Source organism: Callorhinus ursinus, unplaced genomic scaffold (genome assembly GCF_003265705.2).
Source record: "Callorhinus ursinus isolate GAN/ISIS: 27379988/994484 unplaced genomic scaffold, GSC_fseal_2.0 scaffold6, whole genome shotgun sequence".
Taxonomy (NCBI): domain Eukaryota; kingdom Metazoa; phylum Chordata; class Mammalia; order Carnivora; family Otariidae; genus Callorhinus; species Callorhinus ursinus.
The window spans coordinates 70,642,938-70,670,374 of NW_027397068.1; the positions used below are offsets into that span (position 1 = coordinate 70,642,938).

Below are 27,437 nucleotides of genomic sequence, written 5' to 3' on the forward strand. Positions count from 1 at the left end.
AGGCAGAGAAGAGAGTTCAGAGCTGCTAAGGCAGCTGGATTTTGTAGGGCAGAGTATCAGAATAAAGGGAGCTATGCATAAAAGGAGCTCCAAAATTCTGCTTAGGGATCCCCTTACCTCTGTGACCATATACTGAACTGTGAGTGCAAGGGCAAGACTCCACTAGGCCTGGATGTTTTAGAGTACCGAGAGATACAGGAATTCCAACAACCCAGCGGAAAGCCCTCGCTGAGCATCCTGGGTACTCAACCTGCCAAAATTTCAACGTTCTAGGAATAGGGTTACTCTAGCCCTAGTGTAAAGACTGCTGGATCCACATCACAAACCTTGAAAGGTTCAAGCTGCTGTGTCAGTAAATTAACCATCCAAAAGAAAAAAAAAATCTAAAGATAAAAAAAATTCCATACTCTCAACAGGGTAGCATTTATAATATGCAGCAACAATAAAAAAAATTACTAGACATTTGAAGGAAGAAAATGTGACCCATGTACAAGAGAAAAACCAATGAATAGAGACCGACCATGAGATAACTCAGATGTTGGAATTAGCAAACAAGGACTTTAAAAGAGTGCTTGTAAATATGTTCAAGAACTTAAAAGAAAATATGATCATGCTAAATCAACAGATGGACAAAGCTCAGCAGGAAAGAAAAACTCTAAAAAGGGACCAGACAGAAATTCAAGAGCTGAAAAATAAAATATCTGAAATAAGAAATTCACTGGATAGGTTTAATTACAAATTGCAGATAGCAGCAGAAAGGGTCATTGAACTTGAAGTCAGATTGATAGAAGTTACCTGATCTGAAGAACACACAGAAGAAAGACTTTTTAAAAACTAAATACACAGAACCTCATTCATCTGTGGGACAATACTGAGTAGTTTCACGTATGTGGAATTAGTCTCAGAATGAGAGGAGACAGAATGGGGCCATATACAAATGTTTGAAAAAATAATGACCAAAATTTTCCCAAATTGTGTGAAGAATATAAACTTACAGACCTAAGAAGCTCCAAAACTTAAGCAAGATAAATAAAAAAGAAAATGCCAGGGCATATCGCAGTCAAACTGACGAACAGTCTTGAGAGTAGCACTTTTTATGATAGATCACAAATTGGGGAACAATAGCACAAACAACTTGCTTCTCATCAAAAACAATGAATACCAGAAGCCAGTGGAATCCTATCTTTAAACCTCTGAGGATAAAACGCCCATCAGCCCAGAATTCTAAATCCAATCAAAATAGCCTTAGAAAGTGAAAGTAAACTAAAATAATATCAGATAAAGAAAAGTTTTCTTTAGCATTTCTTTAGGCTGAAATAAATTGACATCATGTGGAAATTTCTTTCTACGGAGAGGAATAAAGAGAATCAGAAATGTTAAATATGTGGCTAAATATAAAAGTCTATTTTTTTCTTCTCTTGATGTTTTTAAGTGCCAAATGGTTATTTATTTATTTATTTATTTATTTTAAAGATTTTATTTATTTATTTGACAGAAAGAGAATACAAGTAGGCAGAGAGGCAGGCAGAGGGAGAGGGAGAAGAAGGCTCTCCGCTGAGCAGGGAGCCTGAAGCGGGACACGATCCCAGGACCCTGGGATCATGACCTGAGCCGAAGGCAGCCGCTTAACTGAGTGAGCCACCCAGGCACCCCGCCAAATGTTATTTAAAGCAAAAATCGGGTCACCATATATTTTGTGGCTTGTAAAGCATATAGTTATAATAAATGACATCAAGTGTACAAAACAGAGGTAAATAACATTATACTACTTCAAGATTTTAAAATGTACACTATACTAACTCTAAAGATTGTGATGAGTATACGTATTTTAATACCTAGAGAAACCACTAATAAAGAAGACAAAGAGTTATAGCTAAAAAGCCCATAGAGGAACTAAAATGGAATGTTACAAAGTTTTTTTTTTTTATAAAACCAAAAGAAGGCAGGAAAAAAGTAGCAAAGAAACAAAAGATCAGCTCAGGCAAATAGAAAACAAATAAAATGGTAGACCCAAATCCAATCATATCAATAAATACACTAAATGTAAATGTATTAAATACTCCCATTAAAAACAGGGATTGCCAGACTAGATAACAAAGCAAAACCTAACCATATGCTATTTAAAAAAATTATGCTTTCATAAAGTATCACAGGGGTCGAAAGCCAAATAATGGGAAAAGGGATTTACCAAACAAACAGTACACATAAGAAAGGTGGGCTGGTGGGGCGCCTGGGTGGCTCAGATGGTTAAGCATCTGCCTTCGGCTCAGGTCGTGATCCCAGGGTCCTGGGATCAAGCCCCGCATCGGGCTCCCTGCTTGGCGGGGAACCTGCTTCTCCCTCTCCCTCTACTGTTCCCCTTGCTTGTGCTCTCTTGCTCTCTCTATCAAATAAATAAATAAAATCTTTAAAAAAAAAAAAGAAAGGTGGGCTGGTTAAATTAACACTAGACAATTTTGACTTCAATAGGAATATAACTAGAGAAGAGAAATATATTTGTAACAATAAAGTGGCTAGTTCATTGGGAATACATAACAATTAAATAATCACACATACGTATGCTCCTAACAACAGGGCTTCCAAAAACATGAAGCAAAAACCAAGAACTAAGGGGAAAATACACAAATCCACAATCATACAATCATAGTTGGAGATTTTAACACCTCTCCCTCAATAAATGAGAGAACTAGAGTAAAAATTAGTAAGGATGTAGAAGACCTGACAAAATTATCAGTTACCTTGACCTAACTGACATTTAAAGAATACTGAACCCAAGAACTGCACAAACGCATTCTTTCCCAGTGTACCTGGAATCATGACATACCGACCATATGCTGGAAAATAAAACAAGTTTTAATAAATTTAAAAGAACTAAAATCTTACAGAGAATGTTCTCTGACCACAAAAAAATTAGGAATCAATAACAATGAGATATGTAGAAATAGAACAACTCGCTACTTAATAAAACATGGATAGACAAAGAAAAATCACCAGGAAAATTAGAAAATACTTGGAGCTCTGATAATGAACATATAACATATTAAGATTTATGGGATGCAGTTAAGGTGATTTTTAGGGGAGAATTTATAGTTTTAAATACTTCTATTAGAAAAGAAAAAAGAAGTAAAATTAATCTAAGATTCTGACTTAAGAATCTAGAAACAAATAAGCAGATTTAACCTAAAGTAAACAAATGGAAGAAAATTATAAAGATGAAATGAAATAGGAAACAAACACTCGCTTACCTTAACAAGGGAAAAATTCAGTTTTCTGAAAAAATTAATAAAATTGATAAACACTTAGCAAGGCTGATTGAGAAAATTGCCAATATTTACAATAAATGATCTTATAGACATTAAATGGGTAACAGGAGAATATCATGAGCAACTCTATGCCACGATATCCAACAACTTAAATGAAAAAGAAAAATTCCTTGGAAAGCATAACTTGCCCAAACGGAAACAAGATGAAATAGAAACTGAAGAATCATTTTATATCTTTTGAAGACATTGAATTTGTTGTGTAACATTTCCCTCAAATAGCATTCCAGGACCAAAATAATTGACTGATGAGTTCTATCAGACATTTGTCTTTATTTTTTAGAAGAGATTTTATTTCTTTTATTTCTTTTTTATTTTTATTTTTTAGAGAGAGAGTGTATGTAGGAGGGGGGAAGAAAGAGGGCACAGAGGGGGAGGGAGAGAGAGCATCTCCAGCAGACTCCACGCTCAGGGCAGAGCCTGACACAGGGCTTGATCCCAGGACCCTGAGATCATGACCTGAGCTGAAATCAAGAGTCAGGTGCTTAACTGACTGAGCCACCCAGGCGCCCCACTATCAAACATTTAAATGAGAAATAATAGCAGCCTTACAAAACCCTCTTGGGAAAAAAAATAGATAAGTAAACAATTGCTGTCTTGTTTGATGAGGCCAGGAGAAGAATCCTGAAACCAAACCAGACAAAGACATAACAGAATAAACAAACAAACATCACTAGCCGATAAACCTCGTAACATAGCTGCAACTTATTTTCCACAAAATATTGTTAATTCAAATCCGGCAATATAGGAAAGGATAATACATTTTGAACAAGTGAGGATTATCTCAGAAATGTATATTTTTTTAGCAGTTATCAGTCAATGTAATTATCATCATACCTAACAGAATCAAGGAGAAAACTATCTCAATAGGTACAGAAAGAACATCTTAGAAAATTCAACATCTATGTATATATAAACTCATCAAGCCAGAAATAGAAGGAAACCCCCTCAATGAAATATCTGAGGCGCTCTCCTAAGGTTAAAAACAATGCAAGGATGTCCAATCTTTATTTATTCGTTTACTTATTTATTTTGTTTAAAATATAAAAGAAAGGACTGTAAATAATTATTCAATTCTAGTTTTCTGGTTTGCTTTTCATGGTGGCATGGGCTAGTAGTTCTGAAATCTTTTTTGTATTCTAGGCTTGAGGAAATGAATAAATATACTGAGGATAATGGTACAGGTCTTCAAGTACAGAAAGTAGAAAACCATGCCATATAGCCCATCGTTCTTAATTAGAATCGCATGTATCAGTTTAAAAACATGGTTTTTAACATTGAGAAAAATAAATGCACATCTCTATGCGTGCCAATGTTTTTACAGCGATGGCAATAAATAGAGGTATACAAGCACGTATATATTTTCCACTAAAACGAACTAGGACCCCTTGGAGAAGTGACTGGCAGGACTAAGACAGGGAAAGGGCAAGATGAGCCTGGAACAGTGGATTGAGTCAGTTAGTGGGGAAGCAAGGAATGATCGGGTCACATCACATTACTCAGGACTTAGCTTGAAAGGGCCAAATCTGGAACAATCTGAGTATCAAAATAACTATTGATAATAACACATTGAATAATACAAACATCTACGAGGCCATTCTGATTGAAATGAATGAGTGAACAGATACATAAATGGGGAAGAAGGGAAAGTTCTTCCTTACTGTGAAGTACCAAGAAAGGGGGCAGGAGGGGGACAGGGACAAAAGGGAGCAAGGGGGGGGGGAGAGAGAGAGAGAGGGAGAGAGAAGGAAAGAAGGTAGGAAAGGAAATTAGGAAATCATCAATTGGTAAAACGAGTGGGTGAGAGTTTGACGAAGAACAAGATACTTACATTCTTTGTAATTATTAATTATGAAGGAAAAAGAATACCTTTGTTTCTTTTCTTTTTTAAAAAGATTTTATTTATTTATTTGTCAGAGAGCGAGCACAAGCAGGGGGAGCAGAAGGCAGAGGCAGAGGGAGAACAGGCTCCCCACTGAGCAAGGAGCCCAACGCTGGACTCAATCCCAGGACCCCGGGATCATGACCTGAGCCAAAGGCAGACACTAAACTGAGTCACCCCAAAATAATAACTTTATATTGAAAAAATCTGGTGGAACTATCTTACCCTAATGATCAAAATGAATATCACCAATATTGGGACAAACCAATGTCATTTGACCTGATGTTGAGAAGGCACAAGATCACTTCACTGATATTCTACCAAAATGCATAACCTTATTTTTTTTTCAACCTATCTAACTAGGCTAAATAGAAAGGTTGAAATAATGCTGCTTATTTAAAAAAACACTAACTTAGGGGCACCTGCGTGGCTCAGTAGGCTAAGCATCTGCCTTCGGCTCAGGTCATGATCCCAGGGTCCTGGGGTCAAGTCCCACGTCGGGCTCCCTGCTCAGCGGGGAGTCTGCTTCTCCCTCTGTCCCTCCCCCCCTGCTCCTACTCTCTCCCTCTCGCTCACTCTCTCTCTCTCAAATAAATTAAAAAGCAAACACACAGAAACCCAATAACATATCTATGTCGTTCCAGAAAAGATGTAAGAGAGCTAAAGCATAACTTAATATGTTATGTTGTGAAATGATTTTAAATCTAGAAATAAGTCTGTACTAGAACAAATTAAAATGTTTCTTACAATAGAAAGTTATAAAAAGGAAAATTTCTGGAAATATATTTGCACTCTTTATCTCATTGATTTACCTATAATTAAGAACATCCCTGATATGTTTACACCCCAAACAGGAATTAACTTCAGATTTTACAAATGTATAGTTACAGGATGTTTTTGGGAGGACAAAGACATACGTTTTTTTTTTTTTTTTCTGAATTAGGAGTTAGGCTATTGACTAGAGAAATCCAAATGAGTAGAAGTAGATGCTTTCATAAAGGTCTCAATTGCCTTTTGAAAGAAAACAGCATAAATAGTAAAAACATTGGAGAAAAGGGAAAATAATAAAAAATACAATTAATACTTATACATTTATTATTTAAAGGCACTTTCGTATTTTTTTTTTGATCTCGCAACCAACCTTCGAGGTAGGTAGCTTTCAGTTTTTCATTCCAATGAGGTTTTTATTTCCCAGAAATGCCAAGGATGCCAAGAAAATTTGTATATGGACTTGGGTTTCCCTGTATTCAGAGAATAAATAAAAGTCCCGCGCGTTATTGTACTGGCTAGCTTTCATTCAGAAATAGCATTAGGCATCTCTCAAAACCCGTTCTTTACAGAGGAGACAAGAAATTTCTGAAATCCACTTTGGATTCTTTGGGAATTCTTTCTGACTAAGCAGAATTTTCAGTTGAGAGAAGTGTTTGTTATGCTCGGGTCCTCCGAGGAGCAGATGGGCGTCGGCCACAGCTGCAGGTGTTCTGACCACCCGGGCGGGGCTCTCGAGTTGGAACCTCTCGCAGAACTTGGAGCTTTACTCTCCCGTGTCCTCCAGCAGGTGCGTCGTTATGGGAGCGGAACTGTTCTTTCTCATCGCCCATAGGAAACCTCTCCTTTCGCCATCATGCTTACTGTTCTGTTGCATGTTTTATGAGTAATCAGCAAAGGAGTTTTGGAGACTTTGTCCCTCTTTATATTTTTTGCTGCTTTAAAACTGAGTGCATACTCTTCGGCTTCTCAATTAACAAGTGGCTGTATTTTGGGGGTCAGTTTTGGCTTGGGCTTCAGGCACATTCCAGCTTTATCCAGCACCTGTAGCTGGAAGCCATATGGACATGCTTCTTCAAAATTGTGCGAGGAAAAATCTTTTCCATGCACACGTATTATTTTCATGAAAATACCAAAAAGTAATTTTTTTTTTTTTTAGTGTTAAAAGGCAAGAAAAACTCACTTGGGGAAAATTACAAGAAAATTTTGGATTAAGTTTTTCCTGCTTCATCCACTTTTTTCCTATAGCCCTGAGTTTATTACTTTAAACATCTTACGTGTTTTGACCCCTGATGTTCCCAGATGTGCTGAGCACATGTAAAAATGTGAGATAACTCTCTGGGTTGGAAGAAATTAGGGTGTCTGATTTTCTGGAGAATTGAATCCTATTTGATATAGGAGTTTCAGCAGTTACTTCCTGCCGTCCTGGAACTCTCAGAAGAAACCCTTTTCTGGTGACTTCAAGGTTCTCCTTATAGGACTGTGTCCCTTTGACCTCTACGTACTTTGACCACTCTGGGTACACTTTCATCCTGACCTCAAAAAGTATATAAATTATCTAATGTCCTGGATCTGAATGCCTTCCCCTTTCACCATACATAAAATCATTCTTCCTCCTGGCTGCCTGGAGGTAAATTCTGAGAATTACTGACGTGGGTTTGTGGAATGCTTTGAGCTGCTCAGATGAAAGGAACAAAGCTCTAATTTTGTTAATAACATAACCTTGTTGTCAGTGGGCCCACCGAGTCAGGTAAACAGGGAAAGACCCGTGGAATCAAAGATACCCCCAGCAATCCAGGGAGGCCCAGCTTGGTGCTCTGAGTGCCCATGGCGGTGCTGACTATGTCAGCTTTAGGAGGGTGGTCGGATGTTAAGAAGATAAAGTAATGCTCCCAGAGGGAGCTCTCAACTAGCAGCAGCTGGGTTGGTAGATAAAGGTCAGCTTCCTCACCCCACCAGTGGGGAACTGTGAGGTGTGTTCTGCACCACTCCCCAGTGCTCCCTGGAGGGTTTGAGCTTCAGTCACCTGTCGTGGTAACTTGCTTCATAATGCATGCTCTAGAAGATTCTTTCCTTCTATTTCACTTCACTGTCCCCGATGTTTTCTGGAATCCCTTCTCGAGTAAACTATTTGCTCTTGAATCTTGTCGGTTCTAGTCCAGCTAGAACTGTCATGTGTTTCCCCCACCACTCCCATTGCCCCAAGATTCTAGCCCCCTTGGTTCTGCCTATCCAAATTGCCACAGCCCACAGCCCCACTTTGAGCAAAGTCTACTCAGTTGGCAGCCAGTCAGACACAGTATACTCTTTCCATTGTGTAGCAGGCTGGAGTAGAAAGGGTTGGAATCACACATATATGCCTGGTTGAAGAATCCTGATTCAGTTACTTACTAGCTATGAACCCCTGGGCACAGCATCCCACTTCTCTGAGCTTGTTTACTCCTCTGTGAAATACCGGTAAGAATCCTTGCTTCATTGGGTTGTCCTCTGTATCTCGTGAGCTAAATGTCTAAAGAACCAGGATACTGCCCAATACAAGAAGATACGCCAGAAAAGATAGTTTTATTGCATCACGAAGGGATTCATTATTTACTTTCTACGTGTCTCCATCTTGTTTCTCAAACTAAACTATAGCTTCTCTGCCACATTCAACTTATTCATCATACTGTCTTGCACATGAAAGGCACTAAATAATTGTTTGTTGTCAGTTTTCTAAAGTTTTAAATCAGAGAATGCACTCTTTCAAGATTTGCTTATGGATTATTTGCTATTGTGAGGCATTCTCAAGGAATTCTTAGGAGGGCATTCCCTTTCTTGGCCTCAGTTTTCTCGTATGCAAAACCAATGTTCAAGTTTATTATTCTAGATGCACTGAGGTCCTTGTAGCATTACAGTGTAGAATCTGTGTATTCCTCAAAGGCCAAGTACTGTAAGTTATTCTTCTTTCTGACCCGTCACCACTTAATACAAGTGGTGGTCACTGATTAAGTGCCTTCCCAGTGCATGTGGAGTCAATTCCAGGCACCTCACTGATCCTGTATCCTCCCAGCCTTCCCTCTTACCACTTACCTGTTCCTCACTCTGTTCCAACCAGACTGTCTTTTCTTTGTACCCCTAGAATTTTCCAGGCTTGATCTGCCTTGAGGCCTTTGCACTTGCTGTTTCTCATCACTTGGTTTTCTGCTCAAGTGTCTCCCCACCAAATTCTCTCTATCCCACGACGCTGCTTTTTTTTCTTGTAATTACTCTCTGAAATTGTCTTATCATTTAGTATTTATTTGCTTCTGTTTTTTGCATTTTATTTGCATTTATTGTTTGTTTTCCCCACCTCTCCCTCTAGTCCTCAAATGTAAATGTCTGTTTGGGATCCTTTTATGTCCCTGCCGCTAAAATAGTACTTAAAACAGATCTGGCACAGACTAGGCCCCTAAATGAACAATTGTGAAATGAATGAATGAGTAAACTCTACCATACCTTATAGAGTAGTTTTTAGATGGTGAGCTAAAATCCGTGGCCATCACTTCAGGTTCTAATGAACTTCTTTAGGTATGTGTCCTAAGTGAATCTATCGCCATAGGTCTAAGTAAACATGCAGTGAGAAGAAACAAGGAATAACTTATTTCTTTTTATTATGGAAAATTTCAAACATAAATACAAGTAGACGTAGATAAGACTAGCATAACGGATCCTCTTGTACCCTGTGGTGGACAGACACTAGCGTGGCTCTGTCATCCTGGTATCCATACCCTGTATAATCCTCTCCTTTGAGTGTGTGCAAAAACTGTGACTTGCTTCCTAACCAACAGAATATAGCAGTTTGATGTCACCCCTGTGTGATGACTTATGTTATGTAAGATTCCATCTTGCTAACAAACTTACTCCGGGGACTCTCAGTGCTAGCTTGATGAAGTCAGTGGCCATGTTGGGCAAGGGCATGTGACAATGAACTCCAGGTGCCCTCTAGGAGTTGAGGGCAGTCTCCAGTTGACAGCTAGCAAAAAGCCAGGGTCTTCAGTCCTACAGCTACAAGGAAATGAAATTTGCCAGTGACCTGAGTGAGCAAGGAAGCGGATACTTTTGGAGTTGAGCCTCCAGGTAAAACACAGCCTTGTCACCACCTTGATGGTAGGTTAAGCTGAGGACCCTAGGTGCCTGGACACCTGACCCATAAAAAGTGTGAGATAATAAACTGGTGTTGTTTTGAGCTGCTAAATCTGTGGTGATTTGCGGCAATCCATAACTAATTCAGATGTATCACCCAGTGTAAACAATTTTCCATAGTTTGCCAGTATTGTTTCATCCATATGGTCATGGTTTTGGGGATGGATGGGCTGGAGTATTTTAAAGCACTTGCAAATACTTTAGTATCTCTAACAGAGAAGGACTTTTTAAAAGTATAACGGTGATGCCAGAAAAACTAAGGCGTCACTGAGAACCAAAATAGAAGTCTTTTTAAAGCCAGGAAATTGATGGATCTAGTATATTGATTGGACACGGGGAGAAAAGGTATGTTCTATAAATTGCGTGAGAGTAACATCCCCTTGATCCCATGAGCTAAAGAACACGTAAGCATATGAGACCTTTCACTTGAAATGTCTAAGCCTTGCCAGTTATTGTCACTGTTTTTAAATAGTGCAGTCACAAAGTACTTAATTGTTCCTATCATTTGTTCATCTGTCATACAAAATCTAAAATCATTCAAACCCAATTCTGATTGTAGGTTTAAGATCCGACCCATTCCCTTAACCTGCTCTGGAATGGACCCTTGTGAATGCCACTTTTTTCATAACACCTTATAATTTCATGTCCTACCATAATTACCATCCCTACCACTTTCCCCTGACTGCAGGAAGCTCTTTCCAATTGGCCCCAGTTCTTTTTCTCTTGGATAAACCAGTCTCATCTACCTTTGACTCTGCTCAACGACGCAGCGCTTCCTAAAGGAAATTTCTCGGCGCTCTGGGTTCACTCTCATCTCCACCACCGGGGCACTTTGAGATCTCCCGCAAGTATGAGCGTTCTCTAAACTGGATACGATAGTGCCTCGCAGAGTTGCAGCAAAGGTTAGATAAAGAACGTGTGCAACGTGTAAAGTGCCCAGCACCGGGAAGGCACAGCCGCTCCCCACCATTCCCTTTGTTAGTTCCCATCTCCCGTCTCCGAGCACCAGAACGCCCAGCACCGCGCCTCTCCCGCTTTCGTCGCGGGGGATGCAGGGATTTGTAGTTTTTTGGTCCTCAAGTCGTATTTCCTCTCGGAGCCAGACGGCGAGAGGAAGAACTACACATCCCAGTGGGCGGCGAAAGGAAAGTGGGGCGCGGAAAACCGAGCGTCTCCGCCCGGCTGCCTTTGCTTTCCGCTGCCCACTGGTTGTTCCCACCACGCGAGGGCTTCGACCCCGCGGCAAAGCCAGGGAGGGCGCGAGCTCACCGGCGGATCGGCCGGGACCGTGGGGCGGGGCGGGACGGCCAGGGGAAGCGCGAGCTGGAGAGAAAAGCGGTCGGTCCCTCTGCTGCCGTGGGAGCTCGCAGGGGAAAGGGGAGAAATAAAGCGAGTAAATCGCGAGCGCCCGTGTCGGAGAAGTGAGAAAGAAAGGGTTGGGGAGGCAGCAACCCCCGCAGAGCCTGGCCGCCACGGGCCTGTCCTCCGGGCCGGAGGCAGGGATCCGGGGCCGGAGGGGACCCAGACCGCTCCACTCTCCCTGCGGGAAAACCTGGAAGCCGGCCGGGCCCCGAGACCCCGGCCCCTCATCCCGGAGTCAGGCCTGCCTCGTACCACCTCTCCCCGTCCCGTCGCCGGCCACCCCCGCCCATTCCCGGGCAGCAGTAGGGCTCCCCGCAAGTCGACCACGCGCCCCGCTGGGGGAGGAAGAGGAAAGCCCGGGCAGGCCCGGGGAGGGTCACCTCTCCGCCCGGGTTCCTCAGGTCCCCGGGAGTGGCAAGAATGGATTTGCGTGTTGCTGCGTAAATGTGTGTGTGTGTGTGAGTGCCGAGGCGGCAGCTGCGGCAGGGAATAAACCCGGAGGAGAGGCTGGGAGGCGGACCGAGTCTGCGGGCGAGTGCACGCCGCGGCCGGCCCGCGGGCACCGACGCGAGCGGTCCACGAGCGATGCCAGGGGGAGCCCAGCGCCTTCCCGGGGGGCCGCGCCGGGCCCGCCCGAGGGGACTGGGGCGGGGACCCCACGGAGTCGGTGCCGGTGCCGGGCTTCGCCGGCGAGAAGGAGGAGCGGGAGGAGGAGCCGGGCTGGCTCGGCAAGGGCCGCCGCCCACCCGGCTGGGAGGAGGCGGACCCGCTCCGAGCGCCGCGCGCGCGCCGGGGCTGAGCCTTGCAAACAAGTGTCTGTGGCGCTCGCCCCGCGGCCCAGAGACGCGCTCCGCCGCTCCCCCGCTCCCCCGCTCCCCCGCCCCCCGGCGGCCCTCCTTGCTCCCGGCCCGGCCCCTATGGGGCAGGAGGGAGCCAGGGAACCGCTGGCAGTGCAGCCCGCGAGCCGCCGCCGCGACCCTCGGCCGGGGCGGCCCCGGCAGCCTCGCGCGGGGGCCGCGGTCTGGGCTCGGCGGCCAGGCGCGCCGGCGCGGGGTCGCAGCGCGAGCAGCGCCCGGGCTGTCGCCGAGCCCGCTCCTGACAGAATAACGTGCTCGGTTTCCCCACCCACCCCTGGGAGGGGTTGCCGGTGCCGCGAGCTGCCTCCCAGTTTCCATCGCTCTCTCCTGGGGAGGATCCGCCGCCGGGAGGAAGGATTAGAATAAACCTGGCCGCGGCCCCGAAGTGGCTCCCGAGGAAGCCGCCGCCGGGGCCGCCGCCTCGTGTCCCCTCGGGGCGCAGCGCTCGGGGGTCGGCGGGCCGGAGCCGAGGCGCGGCCCGCGGGCCGAGGGCGGCGGGGCCGAGCGGGCGGCTGTGCGAGGGGGCGGGCGCGTGGCGAGCCGGGGGCCGGCCGGGCGGCCCCTCGCGCCCCGCGGGGCCCCGGAGCCCCGGTACGCGGGCTGGAAGCGACTGAGGACCGGCGCCGCGGGCTGCGGGCGAGCACCGTCCCTCCCGGAGGGGGACCCGGCTATGACAGCTGGACTCCTGCAAGGGTTAACCTGGGTGTCCTCGGCAAAGTTGTCGCCGAGCCGGGAGCCGGCGTAGGGGCCGCGGCGGCGCGGCTCGGGGGGCGGCCGGGCGGCCGGCGGCGGTCGTGGCTCGGCGGGGCCCGCGCGGCCGGGGGGCTTCTGGGGGCGTGCGCCCCCAGCCGGCTGCCCTCGTGGATGCCTCCCGGCGGCGGCGGGCCCATGAAAGACTGCGAGTACAGTCAGATCAGCACCCACAGCTCCTCCCCCATGGAGTCGCCCCACAAGAAGAAGAAAATCGCGGCCCGGAGGAAATGGGAGGTTTTCCCGGGAAGAAACAAGTTCTTCTGCAACGGCAGGATCATGATGGCCCGGCAGACGGGCGTCTTCTACCTGACTCTCATCCTCATCCTGGTCACTAGCGGACTCTTCTTCGCCTTCGAGTAAGTGGCTGCGGAAGCTCCGCGACGCCCTGCTCCCCATGCCTCCCCCGACCCCTGCCCCTCCTTTCTCTACTTTCGTTTTCTAGAAGCCTTATTTGCTGTACATTGTTATATAATGCAGACCCACTTCTCCCTCTTTTTCTTTTGAAGGTCTGTTTGCTCTTTGGTCCCCAGAGATAATGCAGTCCTGGGTCGGGCTCTGGGAGTGGAGAGGGGAGAGGGCACACTTGGAAGGTGGGTGGCACCTCGCAGGTGTCTGATTCTTGGTGCGGTCTCAACTGAGTTTGGAGACTAGCAAGCCAGCCCAGATGGAGCCGTATGTGGGAAGGGAGGATGAGGCGGATTCCTCAGTCAGGCATACATACAATTGACTTCCTTTCTTGCTCACAAGCTATAGGGCATCTTGTTAAGCTCATTTACTAAATCTTCTAGGTACCTTCGCTGAACAGTGAAGAATCTTGGTTATTTCAGGTTTCCAAGTATAGGCCACCCAAGGTGGCCTGGAAGGATAATTTCATTTTTGCATTCTCCTTAGATGGTCACTCTTGATCAACAATTTCTGATTTATCATGAGATTTCCAAACTCTTCACTTTTTAAAAAAGTTTCAATAAAAAATATTGGAAATACACACTTTCTCCCCCCCCCCCCCCCCCCCCCATGTTGGGGAACAGGTGAAAGGAGACTTTCTCGGCCTGTTCAGGAAAAGTATGACACTGAATGGTAACGTCTGTTTCCAGAAACAGTACTTTGGGACTTTAGGGCTTTAATTTGAAAAAAGTGCATGCAAGTCTTTGCCGTTTTCAGGAGAATCAAGTTGGCTAGTAGCAACTGTCCTCCTGCCAACTAATGAAAGATCTTCTTATTTATTAATAGATTAGATAAAGTACTTTAACCACATTCCAGAATCAATTTCAATTGCTTTTATTGGGTCCAACATTTGCAACGCAGCTTCTTATGTAATTCCTGGTATCCTATGTACAATAAAAGTTGTAGCTACTCCCCCACTACACTCCCCCCGCAAAAAAACCCAATGCATTTATTGGGGGTTCTTTGCGTTTCCTGTATCCTGCTTATTATGGGGCATGGTACCCATGGTACTCCATCTTCTGTTGCATAAGGTTAATTAAACCTTTGTGTTTATTTACTTTTGTCTCTGGTAAGTATTAATAGGCTCTGATTTTGTGCCCAGTGTTTGGTACTTCAGTGCCATCTCAATCAGAAATGAATGATCTCTTGACAATGTAATACTTTTCACGTAAAGCCCTCTGACTCTGAGGGGAGACATTTTGCGTCTGAACATTGTGCTATGATGAACAGTTTTAGCAGGACTGAGTTAGACCAGGTGAGGAGAGAGATCTCAGAGGTAAGCCACGCAGCGCCCCCAGGCCTCACACTCAACCCCTCCATTTCTGACTATGCACATTTCCCAGGTCTTTTCCAGAAGTTTAACTTTGGGGCCCATTTGCAACTAGGGTGGAGCCTGTTGGGGGCCTCCAGGATGGGAGGGGGAGGGTATGAACAGGCTTTGGGAATGGCAGGAGAAATGTTCTGTTCCTTCTCTCTTGTTTCCCTTCTCCTGTCGCAGAGGCAGCCACTCATCCTTACAGACCTGGGTCTGAGTCATAATAGATCAGGCACTGGAGTGATGATGCCATGTGACTGAACACAAATGCCATCCTTCGAATGGTGGCTTTCCTTACAGGTGGCCTTCGAGATAGATAGGATTCACTACGTTCCTAATGTTAAAAATGTTTTGAACTGATCTATGTTGGCATTTTTTGCTCTTTTTAGCAATTTTAAGAGTGGGGAAAACGGGTTAATTTTGTGAGCTTCAGCCACAGGTGTGTTTCATGCAAGATGATGAATGTTTCATTTTCTGTGTACGCCCAAATCCCCACTGTATGTTTAGAGATCCTATCTAGTTGTACTTACTGTCTTTTATTTTCTTTATTCAAATATTGCTTTTAAGCAAACCATCATAAATTCATTTTTCGCCTCTTAAGCTCAGTGTGTATTTCTTCCAAGAGTTCCCCAAAGTCCTCACTAGTAGGTTGTTAAGGATCTTTTTCTGCATCAGCATTTTGTTAACCAATGACTGTAGGAATAAACGTGTGCTGGGATTTTATTAGGTACTGTTGGTAACTTCCTTTTTAGATAAGCTCTTTGTGTGTGTGTGTGTGTGTGTGTGTGTGTGTGTGTGTGTGTGTGTGTATTTGGTCTCCATGAGTGTTGCTTCAATTAGGCAATTTGAAATTTCAAGAAAATAGGCCAGTTCTGGCCTGATGCCTCAGTTGGGAAAAATCATAGGGCTGTTCAAACTATAGAATATAATGGTTTGGCTAAGAATACTGTCACTGTGTTGCTTTAAGTTCTTTGTCATTGCTAATGACAAAGTGAAATTAAATTGCTCTGGCCAAATTAATTTGATAGAATCAGAGAAGCAATTAGTTCCATGCATAGGATATGAAATGCCACAGCCTAAAAGAGATCAAGAGAAAATGCCAGTGTTGTCTGCTCACTGCCTGCCTTCCTTCTGCCCTTTCTTTAGGTATTTATTGAGCACATACTATGTATTTGCCTGTTTGGATTAATTTCATGTCTAGATAACTTTAATATTAGTAGATACCTTTAATATTAGTAGAATTCGTGTTCAAACATCAGAGTCCATGTTTCCCCATACAGTTAACAAAAGGCAAGTACAACATTTGAAAAGAAGATACAGGGCTTAGCTTCAGACCTCCTTTTCCTGCAACTCTTCACCTCTCATTCCCAACCTTGAGCAGAGGACAAGGAAGTTCGTCCAAGAGAAAGGGACTTACATTAGAACACAGCTGCAGCTGTTGATACTGCCTCCAACCCTGGGGCAAAGGCAGGGTGGGAATGATTATTCCCACATTGCAGATGAAGTGATAGAGGCATAGAGAAGTGAAATAACAAAGGGTCACACACCAACTAGTGGCAGGGCTTCAGACTGCGAAGCCCATGCCCTTTCTGACCCACGGTTCTGCTCTCCCTCCAAGTATAGAATAGTGCTTAAAGGTATGGACTTTGGCAGGACAGATCCCAAGATTCTAAACAGAGGTATGACCCTGGGCAAATAATTTGACTTTCTAAGCCTCAGTTTCCCAATCTGTTAAATGGGATTAATAATATCTACCTTAAAGTGTTATGGAGATTAAATTAAAAAGTACAGTTAGTACAGTGTCTCATACATAGTCAGTACTCCATAAGCAGCACATGTTATTAGAGCAAACCTTAGAAGTAGCCTTCCCAGGACTCTCTTTTCTGAGAGCCTTTGAAGGAGGGAGTAAGTGGGTTAATAAGCAAGTATAACAGTGATAGCACATTGGGCTGAAAAAGAATGCAGATCTGTGTAGTTTGCACTTGAAATACAGACCTTTGTATGAGTCTGAGGAGTGGCTTCGCTCTTGCCCCTTTAGAGTGGGAGTACTGCAGAGAAGTCTGGGACCCTCCTTGTCCAGACCTGAGCAGGAGCCCTGAGGAAGCCTCCAAGAAGCAGGGACTGGATTTCATTTCCATTTTCAGAGCTACCATCTTAGAACCATGAAGACAGTAAAGAACGCTACTAGAAGCTACCTGATGCAACTCCGCTCGTTTTCAAGTCGGGCCGGGCTATGTATTTTGGGACATCTTGTGTTCAGCATATGTACTGATAGAGAATGCTAGCATTTTGTAGCTGTATTCAAGATGGAAGGAAGTTGCTCACAGTGCTGTCGAGACTTGTCACTGCTCCTTGCAGTTACTGAGGGCCTGGTTCATCTGAGACTCACAGCAATGTCCTCATTCTCACATGCCCAGAAGTGCAATTTAAAAAGATCAGTGAACTTTATCAATTTGTGTCTGTTCTTCTCTGACATACACATACTTACAGTCTGTCCTTGTTTCGAGTTGACATTTTGAAAATAAAAAGTCTTTGGTCCTGAACTATTGACATCTCATAGTCTCCGATCACAGGGGCAGAAAGAAGGAGATGAACCAGGCAGCCAGGTGAGGCTGGTGTTTCCAGGAGCGTCCGTGAGGTGAGGGGAGGCCTGCTCCAATCTTGGACTTGACGGTCTCCCAGTTCCATGCTGTGGTCACAGACAGTTTGGAGGTGTGACTGGGGCTGAAACACTTGGGAATGCGGACGCATTCTTAATTTCTCGTAACTAGAAGTCCATTGATGATTTTTTTTTTAAAGCCATATGTTCTCTTCTCCCCTCTCCTTCCATTTCTCCTTCCCACCCTACCTTTGTTTCTTCTTCCTCCTCCTTTCTTTGGCTAATCCCCTCTGAAGTAGTTAATGACTAATTGGTAGTCAGTGGGACTAGGGTGGTGTTTGCTTTGATGATTGAACAAGGGCCTGTCCCCCATAAATAAAGGTGCTATTTCCAATAATAACTTCTCCCTTATAGATTGGAAAGTCTTTATTATTTAGTAGAAAATGCTACCCTTGTAGCATATAAGGACCCTCTCTTTTCTCAGCTGTCCTATTCAGAACTGCATCAAGTTTTCCACCATCTTAGAAAACCTATGGGAAATGTCCTATCTTCTGGCCAGATGCTGGCCATGCCGCGCATTGTAGAACACGGAGGGGTTGATAGTAGATGATAGTAGATGACCATCAGGATGTTACCCTGAACATTCCCTATTAACCAGGTATATGGTGTCAAGGACACTTTATAACTCGCTATGGATCCACACAAGAATTTTAGCTGGCTTCAAAACCTTATTATTGGCCTCTTGACATGAGGGCACTAACCCATTCGTGTGTAAGATCAACACACGTAAGTTCCATGAGGATGAGGGAATGTGTTAGTTTTGTTCACTGTTGTACTCCAGTACCTAAAACAGTATCTGGTATATAGCAGGCTCTCAGTGAATATTCGTTGTTTTTGGAATAATGGCAATATTGAAACGCTCTGAAAAATAACTTCCTTGTGCTTTGGTTTTGCATCTTGTAAAGTTGTCAACATTAATAAAATTTATAATTAATAATGCCTTCTAGAACACATTTGCCTTAGAAGCTTTGATTATTAGATGTAATTCTTCTGATTTTAGAATCAGGTCTCATCCCTTTTCAAGTGTGTTAATTGAAGCAGAGGAAATAAAAGGTTTTCTTAGTTACTTAGAAAACTAGTGACAGAGTTGGGATGTTCACTTGGCTAACTAAGACTTCTTTCTAGTTTTTCTTTATTTTTTAACTAAATGCTTTAAGCAACTAAAGCACTCTGTGATGTATAAGAATGTTACCCAACTACCCTCAGTTCCTGGAATAATTTCACATTTTATGGGTTCTTGACTTTGGATACTTGAATTTATTTAATAAAACTCTTAAGGATACTGTTGACTCTCAGCTAGTGGAAAGTGATACCAAGTTATACAGAAAGGATGCCTGTAGGTTCCCCAAATAGGGTAATGATGGTCAGTTATTTAATGGGCTATATCTATATAACCTGAAGATTTTTCCTTTGCAGAGCAATGTTGCACGTAATTTATTCATTGCAGAGTTACTGTGTCTTAGCAAGAGAATTCAAATTAAGTGTTTCAGGGAAGTGTTTCTTTTTTTTTTTTGTAGCTGAGGTTGTTGGGAAAGGGAGAACACTGGTGGTCAATAGATACTTCTAATTAGCTACATCCAGGAATTTGGATCTGATAAAAAAATTGGCTCAGGTAAGGGTTGGGGACCATCTTAATGCTTTTGTTTAGTTCTTTACTAAATATAAAAGTTGGTCCCAATTCAAACTAATTTTTATAAACTGGATGATCTTCTACCTCCTCAATTTCTGCCCTTTAAAAAATGTAATAGACTCATACTCATACAGAAGATTCTATGTAACATACATGCAAGTTTTGAAATAAAATACTGTAAAGACTTCCTGTGGAACTACCACTTAACTCAAGAACCACATCAATACGGGGGCTTTTGAATCTACTCACACCCTCTGGGTTTCACCTCTGATTCCTCTCCCTGCCCCTCCCTGAGGTCTTCACCACATGAGCTCAGTCATTATTAATGCCTTGCCTCTTTTTCCTCAAGCTTTCTTAATGTATGCATTCCCAAACAATAGATTGTTTAGTTTGTCTTATTTTCCTGTACAAAAAATATAAAGAAAAATTTCTTTTATAAAAGCAAGTATAAAAGCAAGTATAACAGTGATACACATTGGGCTGAAAAAAATGGATTCTAGTTTATATATATATATATATATAAACTAGATATATATATATATATATATATATATATATGAAGTAAAGTAAAGAAATCTTTTATAGATATAAAAAAACCTCCATCTCTGTCTTTTTCCCTCCCTCTCTCAGGACCATTAAAGAGTAAGTTGCAGACACCATGTTCTTTTATATCCAATTTTTTCAGCATTTAATTCTTAAGAAAAGACATTTTCTTATGTAAACACGGTATTGTTAACCCTTAAACAACACAGGTTTGAGCTGCATGGGTCCACTTAAATATAGATTTTTTTCAGAGTACAGTACTGTAAATGTATTTGCTCTTCCTTATGGTTTTCTTAATAACATTTTCTTTTCTCTAGCTTACTTATTGTAAGAATACAGCGTATAATACATATAACATACAAAATATGTGTTGATGGACTGTTTATGTTATCCATAAGGCTGCTGGTCAACAGTAAGCTATTAGTAGTTAAATTTTGAGGGTGTTGAAAGTTATACACCAATTTTCAACTGTGTGGGGTGGAATGGGGTTGGCACCCAACCCCCGTTTTGTTAAGAGTCAACTATAATAGTATCAATTTCAGTAAATTTAATGTGGCTACAACAGTCCATATTCAAATTTTATTGTTAGGTTTAAGTTTATGATCTTGGTATTTGTTTTGTGCATATCTGATATGTATTATTTCTCTTTTCTTCTAGCCTTCATTTAGGTGAACTGTGTATTTTTAATATTCTATTTTATTTCCTTTAAAAAATTTAGGCTATATTCCTTTGTATTTTTTTTAGTAGTTATTTAAAGATTTTATTTATTTATTTGACAGAGCGAGAGAGAAAGAAAGAACAAGAGAGGGAACACAAGCAGGGGGAGTGGGAGAGAGGGAAACAGGCTTCCAGCTGAGCAGGGAGCCTGATGGAGGGCTCGATCCCAGGACCCTGGGATCATGACCTGAGCCGAAGGCAGACGCTTAACGCCTGAGTCACCCAGGCGCCCCTTTTTTAATAGTTATGTAAGAGATCAGAATATTCATCTTTATCCTGTTATAGTCTACCTCCAAATAGTAATACTGTACTTCACAACATAGGAAACTTAAAACATTATAATTCTACTTACTTCTCCCACCCTTGGTAACTCTATTGACATATACTGTATACCTGTGTGTTCTCTAAGCCCAGTACTGTTACTACGTGAAAGCTGTCAATAGTATGTAAAATATACCTGTATGAAACAATGATAATTTAAAATAAAACATACCCACATATAAAAGCTAAAAAAATACATTTATACATATATAAAATAGAGATAATTTTAAATGGAATTTTATATTTATCTTTACATATTTACCATTTCTAGTACTATTTATTTCTTCATCTATATCATTTCCCTTTGGCCCAAAATACTTCTTTTAGCATTTCTTGGTGCAGGGCTGCTGGTGACAAGTTCTTTTAGATTTTGCTTTTTCTGAAAATGTTTGCCTTCATTTTTAAAGGATAGAAGATATTTTCACTGGATATAGGATTCTAGTTTGACAGTTGTTTGAATCAGAACTTTGAAGATATTGGCCCATTGTCTTCTGGTCTCTTGTTTCTGATAAGAAGTTGGTCTTTATTTTTAGCATTTTCCCCTGTGGTATAATGGGTGAGTTTTTTACCAGCTGATTTTCTCATTATCTTTTTGTTTGTTTGTTTGTTTGTTTGTTTGTTTTCAACAGCTGAACTGTGACATGCCCAGGTGTAGTTTTCTTTCTACTTATATGGCTCAGGGTTTGCTAAGACTTCTGGGCTCTGTGGGTTGATATCTTTCATCAGTTTTAGAAAATTTTCATCCATTATTTCTTCAAATATTTCTTTTGTCCCTCTCTTATCCCATTTTTAAAAATAATCTCTGTGTGTGTGTGTGTGTGTGTGTGTGTGTGTGTGTTTCAGTTTGAATAATTCCTGTTGCTCTGACTTTGCTTACTGATCCTTTCCTCTGCTGTGTCTTGTTTATGTTAAACCATCTGTAATGTCTTACTTTTTTTTTATTTTGAACATTTCTACGTGAAAAAATAGTTTTTTATATAAATAAAAAATTTCTCTTCTTCTCCTGAAATTCTCCATCCATTCATGTCCATATTTTCCACTGGATCCTTTAATAATATATATATATATATATATATATTTTTTTTTTTTTTTTGTAGTTATTCTAAACTTCTGGCCTAATGATTCCAACAGCTGTATCATCTCTGGGTCTGCTTCTTTTGGTTATTTCTTCTCTTGACGATGGGTTCTATTTTCTCCCTTTTTTGTGTGTCTCATAATTTTTGATTGCATGTCAGATATTGTGTGTAAAAGAATGGTAGAGAATGCAGCAATTTAAAAGGGCATACCATGCTACTAGTGTGTGGGCTGAGTCAATCTAATTTGTTATTGAAATGGGTGTGGTCTGTACTGAAGCTTTAGTTAGATCCATTTCATCATTGAGTTCAACTGTGTCGAGGGCAGAGACTTTCCCTTCAGCAGGAATTGGGATCTGAATTCTTAAGATTTCTTTATGCTTTATAGCCCAGCCCAGTACCAGCTTACCAACTGTGGAAGATTTCTCAGCCAGTCCATTAGCATTTTGGGTTACTGGGGAGTTTTCTTTGCTTTTAGCCCTGTACCAACGTTCTTCATCTCAGCCCACCTCTCTTGGTCCAGCTGTCTGGCCTCAGCTTTTGGAGGGTTGCTGCAGTGCCTACGGTGAAGGCCTGAAGCGCATTAAGGGAGATTTTCTCAGTTTTCATGCTCTGATCCCTGCCTTACCCTTGGGAAGGTCTTATAGCCCCAGGGAAGTTGCCTCTCAACTCTCCTGCCCTACCCCCTGGCCGTTGGTGTACTCTTCTGTGTTTTTGGTGAGGATCTATGGGAAGGAGTTGGCTGGTGGTGCAGACTTACTCTGTGACTCAGGTTCCCTGTATTCTTATCCATGTAGCCATCCATTTAGCCATTAAACCTGCTTAAAAATTTACCTATTTTCTCCTTACTGCTGGATGTGGTGGATTCCTGTTCTTCCTGCCACTTCGCTAGGAATGAGAGCAGCTGTTGGCCTTTTTTCTCTTGGGAAGGGCTCAACACATTCAAGCTTCTTTTCATCTTCAGTTCCCTGATATATTTAAAAAAACCGCTTTTGTAGCTAATCTGGCTTGTTCTCATTGTCAGAGTGGGAGTGATTGCTCTTACAACTTTCAGCTTGTGATTTTTCTAACTTAATGTGTTTCTCAGATTCATGTATGTTGTTGCATATATATGTAATTAACTTTTATTGCTATAATATTTGGTTTGTATAAATACACTCAATTTATTCTTCATACTATTTCTAATCTTTCTTTTTTGGACTTCTTGCGGATTCTCGGCATTTACTATCATTTTAAGGGGTAGAATATGCAAAGCTGCCTCTTCATAGGTTTTGATTTCCTAAGTGTGTCCTGGCAATGACTATGATATCTGGGCTCAAATGCCTAGGCCTGGATAACATAATTTAGCATGGGATTCAATCTGTTATGCCTTTATATGATGGCAAAGTAGTTTTCAAAAGATACATCATAACTATCACCTAATCACTGAGGTTATATACAATTAAGAACAAGGTTTATAGGTAAATGAGATACTTTATCACAAATCTTCATCTACCATTTTAATTTGATGCTGGTTTTTCATTGACTTAAAAAAAAAAGTTAACTTTTTGTCCCCCACTTACAATACTTTGAGTGTGGAAGCTCTTCTCTGATCCCATGTTTAGCTTAGATACAAACCCTCAGAGTACTAGTAATGAAGGTTCTGTAACTGACCTCTTCTCATGTGGCTGGTTTTAGTTGAAAGTCCTGATAGAAGGGATTTATGATTGAACCAGCCAGCCCTCAGCTCTTGTAGACTCTTCAGTCTCCCTGGTGCTCTACCCGAGAGAGAAAATCTCATTCTCTGCCATGAGCAGTCCCAGAATGAAGAGAGAGGTGACAACTCTGTGTGTGTGTATCCTTTACCCCTGACTCCATTCTTCTAATCTGTAGAAGCTGTGCCATCCTTAATTTAGGCCTATTTTTGCCTCTTCCTCCTTGGCCCTTCACAGCTGGGAGCTAACACACCATTGGAATAGGCTTCCCTGTCTCCCTCTAGAGAATTTTGAGGTAGACTTTCTTTCAACTGTAATGAGACCTTTAATTTTAGAACATTTTAAGCACATTTGGACAGAACACACCATTTTTAAAAATAGGAATACAATAATTTCCATACATCTTCAAACTGAGTTTTAAAAATTGCTGACCTCAAAGTCCATGGGAACCTGGTTTGTTGAGAGCCGTCAAATATGACAAGGCTGGTGACTGATAGAGGAGGGTGTCAGCCAATGGCCCTCTGGGGCTGGATGTGGTTTGCCTTCAGGTAGTCTTATCAGCAGAGGAATGGCTGTCTAACTCACTTGGGAAAGGATTTAAGCTCCTTAAGTCTGGTGTCCTTTTCAGGCACTTCTCAAGAATACAGAGAAACAGCTTATTTTGACACAAAACACTGGAGTCTATTAGAGGTGTTTGTTCTACTTGCTGAGATGAGAAATTATTGCCTCCCCTTGTACAGCTAGTAAAAATAAAATGGGTCCCCGAAATGTGTATTCCTGACTACTTTCTTCTACAAAATCTAGTGTCCTTCTTTCTTGTTTTTGTTTTTCCCTTTCTGTCAGTGGTGTAGGGGATTGTGACTACTTTCTCTTTCCTTGAAACCTTTTCTTCCTTTAGCTTGAGGATGTTCATCTCCTGCTTACCATTTTCTTTTTTTCTTCTGTATATCTTTTGTTTCCTGCTTGCCCTGAATTCATTTTGCTCACCCCCCTTCTCCCTTTCTTACTTTCTCGAGCAAGTTTGAATCATCATGGTGATCCCTCTTGCCTCTTCCAGTGTGATTTTCATCTCTTGCTCTCCTTCTCCCTTACTTGGAGCACCAATCTTCAAGTCTTGAATTACTCCTGTCTGTGGAGATCTCTTACCCAGGCGTCCTCTGATGCCCAGGGAGCAAGGCATTGAGCACCACATGTGTTGTTCCTGGATCCATCACTGTGAGTGAAGAGAATCCCTCCCTGGTACCCAGTACTGCAGTTTCCCCTTTTCTCACATACTTCAGCCCTTCATCCTCTACTGATCCTTTCCTGTAATGTCTCTTGGGCTTCTTCTTGTGTGTCCATACTGATGTGGTAGTTTTCAAACATATTCATAAAATCTTTAACTCTCCTTCCATTAAAAAAAATGGAGTATAATTCTTCACCCTTTGAATGTGGGTGTGCCTTAGTACTCTGTTCTAAAGAATAGAACATGGCAGAAGTGATGTATGTGGTTTCTAAGGCTAGGTTGGACATGTGATGAAGCTTTCATCTAGTGTGTGAGTTCTTTCTCTCTCTCTCTCTCACTTGGGACGTGTACCTTTAGAGCTCTGAGCCACCACGTGAGAAGTCTAGCTACATCACACAGAAACTCCCCATAGTACAGAGACCACATAGAGTGAGTCTGGACCATATATAGAGAGGTGCCCATGAACCCCCAGTTCTTTCCGCCCAGCTGTTTGTGTCTTCCTGGCACAGCAGCCAGCCATGCAAGCGAGTGAACCTTCACATGATTCCATCTTCCCTCTTCCCCTGGTCTTTGAGTCACCCCAATGGAAGCCAAATGGAGCAGACGTGAACACTTCCTGCCACGTTCTCTCCACATTGCAGATTTGTGAACAAACAAAGTTGTTGTTTTAAGCCACTACATTTTGGGGGAGGTTTATTAGACTGGAAAACTTAACTACCAGAAATTCTCAAATGAAGTGTTGAGACTGTTTTGGAGTATGCAGCAATGAATGTGTGACTAACACTAAAGTTATAGCGCTGTAGCTTGAGAATTAAGAAATTTTTTTTTTTTTGGTAACATCAAGGTTAGCTTTTCTCACTGCTCCAATTCCACTGTGTCCTTGAGGAGGAAGGAGTTGCAGCTCAGTTCTGCATCCACAATTGTGCAAGCCCTGGGTCTCCCTTGGAAGAGGTGTTTTTGTTGTAGGGTAGTTTGAGCTCAGTGGTGTAGGTCCTCATCAGCTCACACCTGGACCACAGTCCCAGCCTTCTTTCTCAAATTTTCTTCTGTGCTGTGTTTGTTACATTTATAGTGATAGATTCACACACCCATTGCATGGAAAAGTAAATCCACAAGAAACTGTTGAAATCTGGTGTTCAAAACCTTTCTACTTTTCTCACAACTTATTAAGATAGATGACAGTCTCTATATTCTTTGAGATCTCTCTGCAGACCCATCATCTGTTGATTTTAGAGAGGGTTGAATGTGGAAACATGATCCTAGTATGGACTCCTCTTCAATATTGTTGGGTACTAGGATGCTCATTCTTCCTGGGATATTGAAACCGGGATATTCGAGACCTGGCTTACCTAGCCATACTTCTGATCCACTGAGGCCTTTCTGGTAACAGCCTATGGTTGCCTTGTGTCTGCAGAGCTATGTTGCCCCAGAAGTGGGCAGCTAGACAGCTAGTGACGCCCAGTGATCTGATCTTTTGAGCGGGCCTTAGATGTATATAATCGATGCACTTTATCATCTTGAATCGTACTATTTTGGGGTCTTTTAATGCCATGAATTTCCCATACACACATTCTTGATGACAGATAAGGGCATTTTTGAAGACATAAGCCAAAGTCAAGTTAAATTCTGGAGCTATATATAGCTTATTTGTCTTTCTGACCACGGAGAAGAATTCTTTGCTTGGATCTCACACTTATTAACTCGCTATAAATTTTCCTGCTTCTTTTTAAGATGGCAGTCCATGCAAATCAAATGCCAGAATGGTCCCCACACACGTTCAAGAGGTGCTTACTACTGTATTTAGGAAACATACTGACTTTGTGTTTCTGTTTCTACTCCATTAGCTTTATACATATTTTGTGCAGATATTTCAAAAGGTATGGTCTTGTCTTATATTTTCATTTATTTTTATTTTTAAAGATTTATTTATTAGTAAGAGAGTGTGCGCAGGGGGAGGGGCAGAGGGAGAGAATCTTCAGGCTGACTCCCTGCTGAGTGCTGAGCAGGGAGCCCGACATGGGGCTCGATCTCAGGACCCATGAGATCATGACCTGAGCCAAAACCAAGAGTCTGTTGCTCAACTGACTGAGCCACCCAGGTGCCCCAAAAGGTATGGTCCTGTCTTTTAAAGGTAAAGAGATACTGAAAGTTAGAGAAGCCTACTCTTTGTCATAAAATTATTCTTTAGTCAGGATTAACATTGAATAAGATTATATACAGGAATTATTTCTTCTTTGGCTCACAATAAAAAAATAGAAGTGAGAAGTATTATTTTTAAAATATATGTCTTTACTGAGCTAGAAAACTATTAACATTTTATTTTTTATTTAAAAGTTGAAGTGGCAACAAAGAGTCCCATTCATTCCTTACTGAACTCTTCCTTCCTCTTGGCTGTGGATGGTTATAGTGTTACAAGAAATGGTGGATCTGTTCTCTAGAACATGAGCTTAATATTCTTCTCTAAAGAGGATGTGATCTTTTGGGCTTGGTCCGATCACCCAGAGTTGACCCTAGTTGGTGTCTTCAAGGAAGATCTCGAGCTTTCCTGAATGCAAGCCCTGATCACGCATAATAGGGAGATTTAAAGTGTAGAAATAAGTGGAATTGTTCTCCTGTCTCTTCGTTCTCTCTTTCCTCTGGATAAGTTTTCTATCGCTGCCATAATGGATTGCCACACACTTTGTGACTTAAAATCACACACATTTATTATCTG

General features: G+C 42.2%; 1 protein-coding gene across 3 annotated transcripts in view; it reads left to right on the plus strand.

Annotated features, from left to right (window-relative positions):
- Positions 1 to 12,291: 12,291 nt before the first annotated feature.
- ZDHHC14 (zDHHC palmitoyltransferase 14) overlaps positions 12,292 to 27,437 on the plus strand; it is a 264,279-nt gene continuing 249,133 nt past the window's right edge. For 2 of the 3 annotated variants that reach the window (XM_025866383.2, XM_025866384.2), the window contains exon 1: positions 12,297 to 13,459. In XM_025866383.2, the coding sequence (XP_025722168.1) occupies positions 13,215 to 13,459 (245 nt within the window). In that variant the 5' untranslated portion in view covers positions 12,297 to 13,214. Of the gene's footprint in view, positions 13,460 to 27,437 lie in introns of all 3 variants that reach the window. The other variant, XM_073894151.1, reaches the window with a different exon arrangement.